The sequence below is a fragment of the Bacillus rossius genome, assembly GCF_032445375.1.
Source record: "Bacillus rossius redtenbacheri isolate Brsri chromosome 9 unlocalized genomic scaffold, Brsri_v3 Brsri_v3_scf9_2, whole genome shotgun sequence".
Lineage (NCBI taxonomy): Eukaryota > Metazoa > Arthropoda > Insecta > Phasmatodea > Bacillidae > Bacillus > Bacillus rossius.
Window position 1 is genome coordinate 39,957,315 of NW_026962013.1, and position 17,105 is coordinate 39,974,419.

Sequence of the window (17,105 nt, forward strand, 5' to 3'; positions counted from 1 at the left end):
AACTATAATGTAGCATGATTTCTTGTTCTAGAGTCAAGTAAGTTAGTTTAGACATGTGTGAATACTGATCTTAAAGTAAAATTTGAAGAAAACTAATATGTAACATTAAAACATAAATATTTATTGTATTTAAAATACAGCATTTATTTTTAAGCTTTGCTTTTAAATTCATGTTTATTAGCTGTAAAATCAATTTTTTTTTGTGAGAGATATAGTTATAGTTAGTTATAGTCAGTATAATGTTCAGAACAGCTGGGTGTGGGCTGTACGGCTAGTTTTAGATTACCTAGTACTATCAGTGGCGGATACAGAAATTTTTTCGTGGGAAAATAAAGAGGGGGTGTTTATAAAATAGAAAAAAAATTATAATTTGAAAATGTGTATTCAAAAAAACCTTAACATTACTATTGACACTATCACACTGACATATGGGTGATGTGGCTTCCCACACAGTAACATACTGTCTTCACTGATATTTTGTAAGTTTTCTCATAACTTGGTTGGCATGGGAAAAAAAAAGGGAGGGGGGGTGAATTTCCCCATCCCACATCTCCCAGCTTGCATTTGTCACTCCTTTGTATGGCTTACATTTCTAGAGTTAGCATGCATGCAGTTTAGTGAATCTAAGAGTCCGACCTGTTGACTCTGTGTTTGGAGCTTCTGGCAGGTACGAGTCATTAAAGGTCCCGGGTTTGTTTCCCAGTTGAGTCTGGGAATTTTCGCTTGTGAAAAATTTCTCTCCCAGGTCCACTTCACCCCCGCACTGCAGAAGGCAGTGTCAAACCACTGCAGTTTCAACTCGCCTACAGTCTGCCCAGTCACGCCATGGTCATCTTCTTGTGGCGATGGCTGTTTGTGTTGTATATATTGCCAGTTAGTTGTTTTAAATTCAAACATTGTTTTTTGTATTAATCATACATTCAATTTATTCTTATGTGTTATTTATGCATTAAAATGTTTCCAACAATGCTAAAAAAAAAATTTTAATGGATTACTGGGTCATTTTTTGGTTATTGACTTGTAAATTGTAGCATTAGTTAAATAACATAAAACACACCAGTGTATGAATTTTTTTATGTTGCTTAGCTAACAGTACCGCCTAACTGACATGTCATTAAATGTCAGTTTTGCTAAGTGATGATATGCGAAAAATTTGTTAGGTTACAGAAAAAATATTCAATGTTAGCCATAGGGAAAAATTTCCATAGAAAGCTTATAAAATTTTTTAGTGGCTGTGTCAATTCCAAAAATATGCCGATTATAAATCCAATTTTAAAATTAATATTATAATTTAGGAATAGTGTTTCTAGTGGAGATTTGTAATTGATAAATTTTTGTGTTTGGTCATTCCCCTTCATTAATAACTCAGGTATATTATACTACTGTTCAAAATTATTTTTTGTTGTTAAAATAATATTGCAAGGACTGAGGAAAAGGTAACAATTATATATACCCTTGGTCATGACCATGTTTGTCGAGCAGCTGTGTGATTTCAGGCGTGGAAAGCCAGACAGTGGCGATATTGACGTGCTGCTCACCCACCCAAGTTTCACTTCCAATGATGGTGCATCGACAAAAGCTCAGCTGTTGAAGAAAGTGGTTTCATTGCTGGAATCTAAGAAACTTATTACTGATACTATTTCTCTAGGAGATGTAAAATTCATGGTGAGTAATTGACACGGCAGAGTACAGCGAGATGTTCCAACCGTACTCATTAACTGTGTGTTGAACTTGCACAAGTCAATGTAGCAGAAAGTGAGCATTAGGCCCATTCTGCAATGACACAGGAGCAGATACAGATCAATAACGCAGGTGTTTAAACCACGGAAAAGAGTATCTACAATGGTACACATGCAGGCATGGATGCATGTGGATTGATCGCAGTGAAACTGGGCATCTCCCAACTTGTGAATTCATGAACAGTTCATTATATCAAGAGTATTTGGCTGCAGTATTAACCATGTTTATTTTGGTTATGATATGTTTAAAAAAAATTTTGTTTACAAGAGAACCTTTCATCAACTAGTGTTCTGTCATGTTTAGGTTTATTTATATGTATGTATACATATGTGAATCCTAACATACTAATGTTCGTTAACTTTTTTAAATATATTCTTGTTATGTAACAGTGATAGTGTGTGCATGTGTGTGTTTATGTGTAACACACATACATACATACATACATATATACTTGTACATGCACCCACACTACAGTTAACTAATCTTGACCTTCAACCTTAAAACATTGACACATTTTTTTACTGCATTACTACGGACAAGATTTTATAGTTTTATTTTCAGGTCAATTTCATTTTTAAAACAGGAGATTTCTGTGTTATTGTTTTTATTTTTAGCATATTACTGAACAAATATGATACTTAAATGTTTCATGATACTAATTTCTCCAAAAAAAAAAAGTGTCATTTTGACTTATGCATGATGCACTTTTTCAATATCATGTTTGGTAATAAGCATGTCTTAACTTTTCGGAACAAATGAAATAAATCTGTATTTCTATGTTTGAAAAATGTTCTAAGGTCATTATGTACAAATGGGTAACTAATAAGAGTTGCAAGATAAAAAAAAAATTCAAAGCAGTCATGAGGACTGCCGACATAAGTAAAAACTTAAAACTATAAACAAACAGTTGTTATTTTTGGCTATCCAAATTAATTTTAGATAAAAATCAGAGACTTTTTCGCAATTTTTACGAAAAAAATATTATCACACAACAAATTTGTTTTATCACGTTAGTAAAATAACCCTAAATTACTATAAAATTTGCATTTCATAGTAATTGTAGGTATTAAAAAAATAAATAATGATCTTAATTTTTAGGTTATATTGCTACAAAGACTCCGTTTTCGTCGTTATTCAAACTATTTATCTATATGAGAATATTAATATATTTTATACTCACTTTTTACTGCATACACACATTCGATTCACATATGTACAGCACTGATGTACAGGGACTGTAGACGTGTATTAATAAGATATGTATTGGTATATGACGTGTGTGTGTATACCAACACACACATATATCTATACATTCACAGCTGACATGTGACCATGCCGATGACGACTTACATGAATTTACTCCCTATCCATACCTTCCTATAGAAGTTTTCACTTCAAAAAGTAAACTTTTTTCCAATCTTTTTTTATTAAATTGTGGTACAATCATCATGCTAAATAAATTACTTTCATTGAATTTGATATTTAAAAAAATTAGGTATTTGTCATTAGAGTTAAGTTTTGATTGAAAATGCTTTTTAGTTTCATGATTTTAATTGCATTTTGGTGCTTTGAGGTGTATTAATTTGAATTTTGGTGTTATACAGTCTATTGACATTCTTTTGAGTGTTATTTGGTTTTATCGCAATTTACCGTATAGTCTTGTCCCTATGCATTACTAATTGCGAAAATTAACTTAGGATCTAAAAAGTGATCAACATTTATTTGTTAGTCGAAGCATGGAGTGATGTGAAAGAATCCACACTGAAAAAAAAGCAGAAAAAAATCACCCTGAAAAATTCTCTGGTCTAAGTGAAAACCAAGACAATTTTCTTATTTTATCCATGTTATCTGAGATTTCGCTTATTCGAGGTTGCTGCAGCCGACATTAATTCCGTTAATCGAGATTCTATTGTAGATGTTAATTGATTTCCGTACAAATAATTTAAATTATGGTGAGTAAAAGTTCTTCAAAAATCTAAGTAGGTAGTAATACTCTGAGCATCAAACATTATGTAAGTTTTAATTTAGGTTTTTTTTAATATTAAGTTATAGGTATAAAAATCTACCTTTTTTATTATAGGTACTTTTTGATTTAATTATATAAATAAGAATTAATAATTAACTAAAATAAATAATAAAATAAACAAACAGTGGTACAGCTACAGTCCCTTTTCACACAGTGCCTATAAATGCCAATTTAAAAGTTGTAAGAAAATTACTAAAAATTATAGTATAAAATCATACAGTAAGTTTTTGTAGATCTTGAAAAGTACCTGTGAAGTGACTACAGTATATGGAAATTAATTCATAAAAGTTAAGTCAGATTGAGAATTCAGTGACAACATTGTAGGGAATTTGTTTGAATTTTCTGCAATTTGATTGATACTGTTTTTTCACTAGTGCTATTAATTTCATTATGGAAACAGCATATCCACATTTTCATTTTTCTAGTACATCTTCAGGGGTGAGAATGAACTGTCATAAACACTATGTCTACAAGTTCCTGTCAAATCAATTTTAAAACTTTTTCATGATATTTTAATAAAATTCTTCAACTTTCATATATTACAAGGTCAATTTTTTTTTTTTTTTTAAGTGAAACTATATACAACACAAAATAGATGTACTGTTCACAGGAACGTGTTGATTTGTATGTTAGAGAGCCAAAACCTTTTCACAGATAATTTCCCCATAATTTAATTGGACAGTCTTCAACTATTTTTTTTAAAGTGCATTAAATTGAATTGTGTGGGGTCAAAAAACAAAATGCGAGCTAGCAAAACACTGCTGGAAATTAAATTTTTGTGACTTCCAGATGTAGTATTGTTTGTTTTTGGACTTTGTCACAACCTGTAGGCATCGTGTGTAATGTAGTGCGAATTAAAACAGATACATTTATTTTACAAACTTGATAACAGTTACAAAACTGATTCAAAATTTTCTTTTTTTTAAAATAATCACAATGAAAGTCCCCAGAAATTCATCATTTGTAAGTAATAAGTCAGTAATTAATAAAATTCTTTATTAAAAGGATTTTTGGTAGTTGACAATGAAAGTATTTTACTGCGTTACATTTGTGCATAGTTCAATTTACACATTTGCCTTTAACTAATTAAAAAAACCCAACATTCAGCTATAGCCTTAAATTACAGAAAAATCTGAGTAAAAGATACCTGCAGAATTAAAACAGATGAATAGAAAAAATTGGTGACATCTGTAAGCATGAATTTTTACTTTTTAATGTGTATCAGTTGGAAACAATTACATTGTAAATCCAGATTATTGGGAATATCGGCAGATACAGATACCAAAATGATGACATGGGTACGTCACTGCAGTCCTCTCGGCAACTACACCTAGAAACTCGCAGAGCGTCCGCAAGAGTGCTGATGCGCAGAGGAAGTGGCGACAGCGGGAAGTGACGTGAAGTGTGTCGTGGCCAGGGCGTGTGCAGTCTGGCAGCACTGGCCGGTGACGACGAAGGGGGACGCTGCCCAATGAGGCGGCTGGACATACGCCTCACGCCCCACGACCAGTACCACTGCAGCGTCCTCTACTTCACCGGCTCCGACGTCTTCAACCAGAAGATGCGGGCCCAGGCGCTGGATAACCGCTTCACCCTCAACGAGTACTCGCTGCGACCTCTCGGCATCACCGGTGAGCACCCCGCGGTCGCCGCACTATTTCACCTACTTTCCAGGTTTCCCTGGCCAAAAATTATTATTTCCAGTGTAGGATTTATTTTAGAAGGTAAAAAAATTTATTGATGAACATATTAATCATTAGTCTTACTTTAGTAAAACTTACTACCATAATATGAATGCCAAAGATTTGCTTAGTTTCTGTGCTGGCCAAATCTCGGAGCATAATATGAAGGGTGATACAAATACATTTTATTATTTAAATCCGAAGCCTATTAAAACCGTTCAGTGAAAAAAAGGTTACAATACAAATACCTGTATGCCTCTTCCCATGTCTGTATTGTACAGATTAAATTCCCTTATTCAATTGTAAAAGGGGGTGCCTTTCTAAGTGTTGAGGGAGGCCAGAACCTGGCATGGACTGGGGTATACGTTAATGGAATAGATCAGGTATGCAAGGTAAATGGTTTCAGGTACACAGACATTTTATTCAAATTCAAAATTAATTCAAAAAACATTACGTTAACATTTCTGATAAAGTTAAGTGAAAACAATGCAAAGCTGAATACATAAATTGCGAACAATTTCTGACAAGTCGAGTTATTTGACAATTATAATTTTAATGGGTAAGCCGGCTACACTGTAAGCGATCCATACAATGGATCGTCAAAAAGAGACAATGCGTAGTTAACTCGAAACACAAGCATTGCCACGAATGAAGTTAAATTCATTTTTGGTAGAATTACAAAACTACTGCAAAGTGCAGGTACAAGAAAGAAAGAATTTACATTATTCTTTAATAAACTTTAACAAACAAATACGTGCGACGACGTCTCAAGGGGAGATAGTTACAAACAAAAAAAAAATCTGAAGCGAAGATGAAGGTAAATTTAATGCAAAAATCCAAACATGTTTTTCAAGGTGGCGGCCTTAAAGGAATTTAGACAGAACAAATGCAAGAATAAATGACTCTACATTAAGGTGAGAGCCACCACCTCACTGACGACTCAAACCAACTTACATTTCTCCCCTGAGGTCGCACACGCACGAAGTTCAACTAGAACCTCTCGGACTACATGCTAGTAGAATTACAACAGATCAGCTACTGCTGACAACCGAGCCTGACTAAGTAAACCAGTAGAAGAAGGTCCTCAACATGGTTGCAGCTGAATTTATAAGCTTGCGCCGCAGGGCACGCATGCACCGATCAAGTGGAGGGGGAAACGAGTAAAAATTGAACATCACTAGGAAGGGGGAAGGGAGAAGGGAGGGAGAAGGAGGAGGGGAACGGAATGCCGGAGGCCCGCGACGGCGCGCGCAGTTTTAAATCTAGCGGACCCGACCGCTACACAATATGTACTTTTATTTGAATACTCAGTGTACACCATCCAACTAAAAAACAATATGTCAGAATATTCATAACAAAACAGTTCATTGTTATCATACGTAATAAATCCATATGGTTAGTAAGTATTATGAAGCAAAATCAAAAACAAATAGTTTTATCTAGTGCCCTTCCCAGTAATTTTTGAAATTAAAAAATTGGTGTTTCAATCAAATGTGCTAACCAAAAAAATAAAATACAGTAGTGTTTTGATTAACCGAACTTCGATTAACTGAGGTTCCATATCATCATAGCTGACCTGAAGCGCCATTATCAGCTAAGACTGTTGAAGCATTTGCTTGAGGACCTAGTTAATGATCTAATTGTTGTCGAAAGCCTAAAGAAAATTAATCTCAAAGATGATTCTTTTTTTTGGTTTGGGCAAATCATGGAGTTACATGAAATAATCTACACTGAATTAAAGCTGGAAAAACCCCACCTCGAAATATGATTGCACAGGGCCAACTAAAAACCCACACAGTTTTCTTATTATGTTCATGTTAGCAGAGATTTGCTTATTAGAGGTTTCCGCGGTTCACAATAACTCAGCTAATCGAGACACTACTAAGCTAATACATCTGGAGAGACCACGCTGTCGAGCTAGAACAACACTGGCTGAGGACTGAGGGGGGAGATTGTTCCAGTCTAGTTAGACCAGGAGAAGAAGCAGGGAAGAGCAATAAAAATGTGAAAGAGCTCTGAAAAGTGCTTGTTCAAACAGATTAAAATTCATCTGTAGTAGGGACGTAGGTGGGGGGGGGGGGGGGTGTCCGTAAGCTCGTGACCCCTCCCTTCCAGGGTTTTAGAAAAACACACAAGCAAAATAATAAGAAAATGAGAGAAACTTAGCTATGTAAGGTTGCAGAGAGATTATTTTGGAAGTACTGTTGTAATCAATAGTGGGCCACAGTAATGTATTTCCTCTCCATTATTATAGCTTTTCATGCCTCGTACACAGAAGCAGCAGGAATTTTGTTTCCAATTAGTCTACATTTAATGCAGTTTAGCACATGTGTTACTGTAATGTCTTTCATAAAAACTTGACATTTGTTTCATGTATTCAATTCTGCATTTGTGTGTGTGTGTGTGTGTGTGTGTGTGTATTTATGACTTGTTTTAGTTAACCCATCAACCAATTGACTTACGAACAAATTAAATAAAACCCAAAATATGAAATGTTCAGTGCTCTTTTGTCAAGCAAAATCATTATTTAAATTTCTATCTGTAAACTCTGGATTTCTAAAAATTCTATTATTCCCTGAGATTTTAGAGTGTAACAATCAATTTTTTTTCTTAAAAATTCAACTATAAAGAAAACGTATTCACGAAAAAATTATATAATGGTTATATACTAGACTACAGTTCTGTTTGTAGTTTAAAAAAATAAAACATTAAGTACTAACTTTACCGCAATCGCGATATTTCCGTTCTGAGAACAAATCTTTGTGCTTGGCGTAGTAAAATGATCGGCACCCAACATAGCCAGTATCGGGACTTGTCAAAAATGGAATTCGTTCCTTTATTCTTACTGTGAAAGGTCTTTAATCTGGCACGTACGGGACCACAGCCAGATTATCGAACATCAATATAGTTTCAATGCAGTAAGTACAATGGTATTTAAAACAAGTTTTAATAAGTTTCTCTAAAGAAAGAATAAAATAAAGATGAGCATTTCTTTTCTAAAAAGTCTGATATCACGTTGTGTCCCTGGTTCAGATCTCTTTCACAAATATGGAAATGTATAACCCGACAAGATAGAGCTGAACCTTTTACTGCGCATGCGCGAGTTCCCGAGGACCGTCGAGGGGAAGTAGGTGGAGGGAGTGACTCCGCCCTTGTCCTTGTCCGTCGCGTCGGCCCGACTTACACGAACACGGTATCGTACCCACGCAGTTGGCCAGTAGCAAAGTAAACTCTGTACGAAGAAATAACTCTTCGCCGCAGCTTTTCACGGGTAACACTCAAGTATTTAATACCTTTTGTATGTATGTGAGCTCATCTCGCTCAGTCTAAGTTGTACGCCTATTGTTAAGAATGTAAAGAGTAAGGCTAAGTATATAAACAAAAAACCCGCAACGACAAAAGGATGGCAAGAATAAAACTAAGTTAGGTATTTTAAATGTAATAACTATTGAATAAGATTTCTCTATTGGGAACTAGGATTTCGTCAGCTTTTTCCAATACGCCAATCGTCTACAAAGGAAACGTAAGTTATTTAACAAATTACTTTACAAACACGAATAACAAACTTTACTGTCAATTAAAACAAACAAGGCAGACGCCCGCACACAAATAAAATAAATGCAGCGAAAAAGTAAACCCGGGGCGTGAGATACACATTTTGAGCATTTGACATTATCGGAAAGGATTTGTTATGAATTAAGAAGACGGACATTCCAGACAAAAACGCTAGAAAGTTGAGAGTTTAAAAATCGCTATGTTGCGGTCTTGTGTCGTTCTTTGTTTAGGAACCATCACATCGTTCAACTGTTGTTTAATTTCTGGAAAACATGGTTACCATCAAGAACGTCAGAGTCGGGAATCGAACCCGGTGACAATTAGTTTTGCAAAGGAATTTTTGTAAAAGTGCAAAAACATTTATAACTATGTATAACAGGGAAGTACGGTTAAAATTGATTTGAATGTGACTCACCCATACCGAGCTCGAGTCCGAGTTCAGACATTTGGCCGTTTCTGTAGCGCTAGATCCTGTGTCACCCGAAGAAATTTTGCCACATGATGAGTCAGGATTCACTATTATCTTGTCGATTTCGATGTCCACTATTGCATCGTTCTTGAAATATTCGGCTTCAATGTTTTTAACGTGATCACAGCACTTTTTCCACTGTTCCACCGTATAGGAACAAAATAACTTCTCACACAGTTTTCGTTTATCGTCCAAAGATGTAGATATTTCCTCGTAAACTTTTGCTTTGAAATCTGCCCACACTAGTTCAATCGGATTCAAATCCGGGTGGTATAGAGGCAAACGAATGGTGTCATGGCCACACTCCTCTATTATTTGATCCACTTTGAATCTTTTTGTGCTTTGGTGGGATTTTACCAAAAGTAGCAAATCGGCTTTGGTCATGTGTGTGGAGAATTGAATGTTGTTGGCTTTTAACCAGTCTTGGATGCCAGATTTCAGAGTAGTGGTCGTAGGCTTTTTATTTATTTGGACATTGTGGTAGCTGGCATTGTCTAGAACTATGACACTATTTTCAGGTAAATTTGGAAGTAGCTTCTGTCTTACCCAGGTAGAAAAATTTTGGTAGTTCATGTCATCATGATAATCACCAAACTTTTGCTTTGATTTGAAAATTAATAAAGCATTAGGAACGAAGCCTTCTTCTCCACCAGCATGCACGATTATCAAACGTGGCCCCTTGCCAATTGATTCTGTTACACCTACTTCAGTGCTCGACTGCCAGCAGGAATTAACGCAATGTGGTGCATGTAGGTATGTTTCGTCAACATACACAATATTTCTACCTGCATTTCGATATTTACGAATTGTTTGTAGATATCTCCCTCTCCAAGCAGAAATTTCCAGTTTTTCTACCAAAATCTTTCTTTTTGATTGGTACTTCTTCCACCTAAATCCTATACGTTTTAACAAATGCCGCAAGTACTCTCTACTGCAATTTAAAACTCCGCCCTCTCGTAATGCCCTGGTCAGTTTCTTTAATGTTGGAATTGTTTTTCTAACCGTGTAAAACTCCTCGTGAATTTTCCGCCGTACAGCGCCGCACGTAAAGTCATCTACTTCGATTCTTTTTTTTCGCTCCTTATTCTTTCCCGTGGGAGTAGAAAAACTTAAACAATTTTTGCTTTTTACTTTACCTTCGGCCAAAATTATTTTTACAGTTGACTGAGAAACCCTTGTTGCAGCACTTGTTGCTTCGACAATGTTGTACTTCAAATTATGTAATTGCTTTTGCTCTTTCAAATGTGTCGCCACATTGTACACAATCTCACGTGCCTGTCCCCGCAACGGCGTGCCGCTTATAATCCGTGACTTATGACCCGATGTTGATGCCATGGATAGTGTTGGAACGTGTAACTAGGACCGCGAGCTGAGGGCACCGGACCACTGTTTCCCGGAAGCGAGCGACAGCTCAACTGGCCCCCACCCCTGCCACCTCCCTCCCCAGCTCTTCCAAGGTTCTTTTGTAACTTGTGTGATTATACCTGTGAAATCAACCCGCTAGGAATCACTGTACTGAAATCCAAAAGTAACAAAGCCAAGAGCAGCAGTAGGAATGTGGAAATTGGGTGGATTGATTAGTGCTGGATCACAGAATGTGTTGAACCACAGAATCCTTTTACTGAGCGTCTCTGTGAAAATGGCTTGTTGTTATTTTATTGCTCAGCTGGTGAGTACACACAATTACTGGCAAAGTGACAAGCTGAAAATGTATACAGGTACGCCTGGCGAGCCCGTTCCTGTGACTTGCGAAGAAGACATATTTGAATATATTGACTTTATATACAAGAAACCAGAAGAGCGAGATTAAACAACCCTGGGAAAGTGTTAAGATATGATTATTCAGATATATATTATATATATATATATAGTTTTTTTTATGTGTTCCACTTCAGAGTAGGATTTTAGTGAGGTGTTTTTTGTGTATTTTAAGAAATATTTGCTGTATAAATTTGAAGATGAATAAAAGTCTCCAGCACTTGGAGTGTGCAATACAATTTTTTTTTGTTGGGCTGTACTTTTTTTTTAAAATTAGGTTTTTAGAGATGGCAACACTTGGCATGATCCTTGGGTGTAAGTGAAGCTAATCAGCCTTGACCTAAAATAAGGAACAATACGACCATTTGCCAGGAGTGATTTGCAAAACCAAAAATTGAAATTAGGATGGTCAAACTGGAATTTGAACTGAAGTCTTTTGGATGAAAATCAACCCTCATTATACCATGGTGATACAACTATCCTTCATTGAATGTAATTTATGAATCGCTGTAAGAACACTTATTGAAGTGAAACTTTTTTTACAGCTGGTAGAATATCATCATAATCACAAGGTAGGTAATGGTCTTAATGAATGTAATTTATGTAACATATATTGTTTGATGGCATGCGTTAAAAAAAAAAAAAATTTTTATATTGAGAGCAAACACTCAACAACACCTGACGCACCATAGTTGCAAATGTATGGAAAAATAAAATTTTTCATCAAAATAACTAATTTAAATTGTTTATATGACAAATAAGTAGCCTATTTCAGTATCACCACTAGTCTGAATGGATCCAGTCCAAATACCACCCACAGAAGTACCACAGTTCTCTGTCTGTACAAAACTCTCCATAAAACATATTGTTCTCGTTAGTGCCATTTTTATGGTAAAGACTAAACCAATACATCCAAATCTTACATCGTATTGACAAAGCTTTTTGTATTTCCTTCATCTTCACTAGAAGAAACGAGCATATAGTTGAAATGATAGTTAGTTTCTTTGATTTCTTAATATTTCATTTTTTTTTTTGTGTGCTTCCCTATGTCATTTTGAGCTTCTTTTTCTGATTTATTTTTCTTTCTTTCCAGTTCTAGCATTGTTTTTCTTGGAGTGGCTATTATAATTTCTGAACGCTGTTTTCTTCTTAGAGCTATCCGGGTCCCTGTAGTCCTTGATGTTGTTGGTTTTGGAACTGGGGAAATTTCTGTGAGACAAACATGCAGTGGTTCTATTATAACACTTGCCTCTTGAGCCACATCAGTATGTAAATTTTCCTGGGCAACTGTTTCAAATGATGAATATTCACCACCGCCATTTGATTCTGTTTCCACGACTGTTGGAGCTGCATCTAATGATTCGGGTGGATAGTCTTCTACTTTAAAAACTCAAGTCATTGAAAGGATAAATTCCTGGTTTTGTGAAACCAGAAACAGCTTTGCTGATGCCTGCTACTTTTTCATAGGCAGCCTTTAACAGCTTCGGGACGTCTTATTTGGTTATTTTCTGAAACACTGTGGTTTTTTAAAATAAAGCATATTCTCTATTGTATGCAGTTTTAAGGGGGCTAAAAATGTCAGGTCCAGGGCTTGCATCCGGTGGCTAGTGTGAGGCGGGAAGGAAAGAACTACTATGCCATTCTCTCTACTAAAGTTATAAGCTGAAAGTGAGGTATGGCTTGAGTGATTGTCCATGAGAAGGATGCTCTTTTGAAGACCGAGTACTATTGATTACGAAGTGCGTCAACCATTCTAACACAGATGTGTATTGGTACTCATGATTGTGTATGAATACCTTAAACGATGCATTGTCAGTTTACTCGCAGTCACAGTTGAAACAATCACAAAATACAAACACTTACTGTGTTTAGTTGTTTATATATGCTATAACTTAAGTTTTACAAAAGTGCACAGTTCTTTTCATTACCCTGAATGCAATGAACGCAGTAACTTATTAGAAAAATCATATTTAAAAAAAAAAACGCAAATATCCGACAAATTCAGCCACACACTATCGCCGCTGTACTAGAACGAAGTTACTCCTTTCACCGCATAGTGGCACCAGCACTCCGGCACGCGCTGCCTCTTCTTTAGCCAGATGTTGACGTGCGTACTGTGCCGTTTCAGTGCCACTTTCAGGTACAAACGTACGATTTTAAATTTAATTTTTAATTTTTAAAGAAGGAAACCAAATAATAAATTTGTATTTTTTATTTTATTTAATTTTGTTTCCATTACTGTGCACTCCGAAGTAATCTTGTGCAACCCAGTGCACCTGCGCTTGTTCGCAGGCTTCAATTAGATACTGTTTGCTGACGATTTGTGATCGCAGCATCTCGGCCGCTGTTCGCGTCACGTTTTCTCCATGTAACAAAATGACTTTCGTGCTAGAGAACGCTACCCCAACCCCACTGCTAGCAACTTTCATTTCTCGGAGGCAAGCATACGTAAGGGTTTTGCCGTCACGTACTGGACTAGGTTACAGCCAGCGGCGAAGCCTCGGGACGGTCCACATGACTCCTTTCCCAGGGGATTTAGCAAATTTAAACCCCCCTCCCCTCATCAGCCACCGGTGGCTTCACGGGAACTCCAACCCGGAGCATCGACCCCCAGTGAACCCAGGCGGGGACATTGTCTCTTCAAGGACTTTAGCCCTTGTCAAACAGAGCCCTCAGCGAAGTCTAGCGGCGGGAAAAATCCCTAACCTTGCTCTGAGCGCTGGTCGCGAGCGCGCCCACTGCACTCTAGCGGATGTTTCTGTGACCCTCCAGGCAGGTTCTCGTCTTGCCCGCCAGATCCCTCCCATAAGAGACAGCTTGTCACAATCGACCTTGCCAGCAGTCGCAGTGCGATTGCGATTTTAGTTCGCCTACGACTCGCGTGAGAGCGCGGCGAACATGTTGCAGTCTGGTTTGCCCCTTCGGGCATCTCCGGACACCTTCCGTCAATCCCCCCCCACCCCCTTCTTTGGCTGGGGGCAGTTGCTTCATTTAATTAGGCGCCCCGACGCCATTTTTTGAAGATTCGGCGGGCAGCATCTGGTCTGTGCGGACCACGCGTCGCGATCCGCGAGAGTTAATCTCCGTTGTTCGTCCCAGACTCGACACTACGTCATGTAGTCGCCAACGTCAAGGCATAGAGGCCTCAAAGTTTGCTGCCCGCAATAGTTTTTTTTGGTTAATCTAAATATTTCATTTTCTCTAATCATGATTACCGAGAACTTCCGTGCCGTGAGCTGCATTACCTGCTCCTGGAGGCAGTCTACATGAACTTCACCCCGCTGTTTTGGGTAAGTGGTCGTCATCCCTACCCCCCCTCCCCTTTTTTTTTGCCTTTCACTAGTCTTTGTTGGTATTTTTTTTTACCAACCAACGTCAAAATTTAGTGAATTTTTTTGTCTTTGTAAGATTGGACCAAGGTCCAACGACGAAATGAACACAATGCTCACGCCGGAGTATCTCCTCCGTGATGAGCTTATGTATGAACTACGGTTTCGAGGCTTATCAGACCTCGGCGACGTGGCCACGCTGCGGAAAAGACTCCGAGCTGCGTGTGCCGAAGAGATTCAGCCACAAATAGCTAATCTCACGAACTTGGACCCATTGAATGAATTTAATTGTGTTTGTAACAAATTACAAGATCTCTACAGCTATACTAATTCTGTAGGAAATGAAACAAATAAAAGCAACATCCTCCGTGTGCTAACTCGCTTGAGCCATATCGGCACGAGGTTTACCAACCTCACAAGACTAGCTACAAACAAATTGATCTACCAAGCAGAAATCGACAGATGTAGGCAGCAGATCCCTGGTCTAACCTTCCAATTGCGGAGCAAACTAGCCGCAATAGATCAAGGAGTACTTGAACCCGTAGAGGCAGTGGTAGGAGGAGTAACTGACACTGAAGTATAGCAACCCCCAAAACAAATGCAAACTGGAGGCAGCTCAGTCCCTACCCCACCTCCTTTACCCTCCCCCCCTCCATCACCCCCCGTGACATCACGCCGCCAGGCATTACCTGTCATTACTTCGACATTCACCCAATTTCATTTTCCATCTGCGACTGTCATGGCGACAGGTACTCACCTGAGTACCAACGTCACTTATACTCATCCCATTCAATCGTTCACAGCTCACCCTTTTTACAGGCCCCAACCCATATACCTACCCTCCACCTCACCCACCATTTTCAACCCCTATCGTGAATTCAGGTCCGCCTTTTCATCCCTTCAAACCTCCCCGGAAGCCCACCCCACCTCCTCGGCCATTGGAAAGTCAGCTTCGCCACTTATAGCCTTTCCTTCCGCCCTGGCAGCTACGCTGCCACAAGCAGCATCTGTGCCACCCGGTGGCCGGATAGAGTCGCAACTTCCTTACATCAGCCCCGCCACCACATACCTGCCATTGGCCCCGCAGGTATATCAACCTCAAAATCAACCCCAACCTCAACCAGCCCCACCTCCATCCTCTACCCTAGCACCGAACCCAGTACCTGTATTTTCTACCTCCAATCAAGCAACTGGAGGCAATTTTTATGCTAAGATTCCACATCCCGTGGAGAGGCTCTTAGCTAAATTCAAGGAAACCACAGGATTGGAGCCCAGGAGCCTAATCAGTTCCTTAAGCATTTATTCCGAATCAAACAAAAGGCTAATATTCCAGACAGGGAACTGCTGGAAATCATTTTGCCCTTCGCACAACCACCCTTGAGCAAGCGAGTGATGCTCGCCATTGAGCCAAATTATTCATTTGACCAATTTCACGAAGACGTACTAAATTATTTTATTCCAGCCCGTTTGATGACCAACATCAGACTGGAATGGTACAACAGGCTACAACAAAGAAGTGAAGCCTTACCAAATTTCATAGCAGACATCAAACTAGCTGCACAAATTCTTCGGTTGCGAGTATCTGAGAACGAGATAGTTTCAAACATCCTTGATGGAATTAATCCGCAGGAAAGATCGAGGGCAGTTTTCCAGTCTCGACCGCAAAACTTTGCCGAGCTTGACCGCCTGTGTATCTCCAACACAAACGTAGAATACGCTGACCACCAGCGAAATCGAAAAGCTAATTCCTTCGCCCACAACAACACACGGACAGGAACAGAAAATAAACAGCAATTTTCTAATAAACAATTCCAACAAAGGCACAACTCTGAACACTTTGCTAAGCTCCAGTACAAAGATGAGAGCATACCAGTTTGTAGATACTGTAAAAAGACTGGGCACTGTATTGAACAGTGTCGTGCAAAAAACTATCGGCCAAATTTTCACTATTCTCAAAATTCAAAAAACATGTAAATCGCTGGCCAGAAAGAATCCTTTCTGAGCCAGCACACCAAACAACAATAAATCTGACAGCAACAAATCACAACAAAACACAGCTTCCCCAAATCGGTGGAAAAATAAACAAAGAAAACAAAAACACAAAACAAACAAGAAAGTCAGAATTAACAAAAGAAAACAAACTGATCATAGCAACACTGTTACGCCCAGGTGTAAGAAATGTAACTGTCCTCGCACGACTGACAAACGAACATGTCATAACATTTTCGCCAATCTACCCACAGTTTTGCCCTACGCAAACACAACATTTGGAAAACAAGAAGTCCCAGGTCTAATTGATACTGGATCCGTGCGATCATTCGTGTCAGGCCAGCTGTTCAGGAAATTACAACAGGACCGTTTGACTCAAAAAGTACAGCCTTTGAAAGTAAATCGCATTGTCCTTGTTAAAGTAAAAATTGACTTGTTTTCTTGGACTTTCCCATTCTTAGTAGCAGATGATTTAGCCACAGATTTAATTTTTGGTTCAGATTTCATTGTTAAAACAGGCATGATAATTGATTTGAAAGCACGAAAATTTCACTTCA

The 17,105-nt window shown here is 38.1% G+C and overlaps 1 protein-coding gene across 3 annotated transcripts in view; it reads left to right on the top strand.

Moving 5' to 3' along the window:
- LOC134543351 (DNA polymerase beta-like) overlaps positions 1 to 11,469 on the top strand; it is a 60,643-nt gene extending 49,174 nt beyond the window's left edge. For 2 of the 3 annotated variants that reach the window (XM_063388327.1, XM_063388325.1), the window contains 2 exons: positions 1,497 to 1,665; positions 5,184 to 6,962. In XM_063388327.1, the coding sequence (XP_063244397.1) occupies positions 1,497 to 1,665; positions 5,184 to 5,507 (493 nt within the window). In that variant the 3' untranslated portion in view covers positions 5,508 to 6,962. Of the gene's footprint in view, positions 1 to 1,496; positions 1,666 to 5,183; positions 6,963 to 11,190 lie in introns of those variants that run through there. The other variant, XM_063388326.1, reaches the window with a different exon arrangement.
- The last annotated feature ends 5,636 nt before the right edge of the window (positions 11,470 to 17,105 follow it).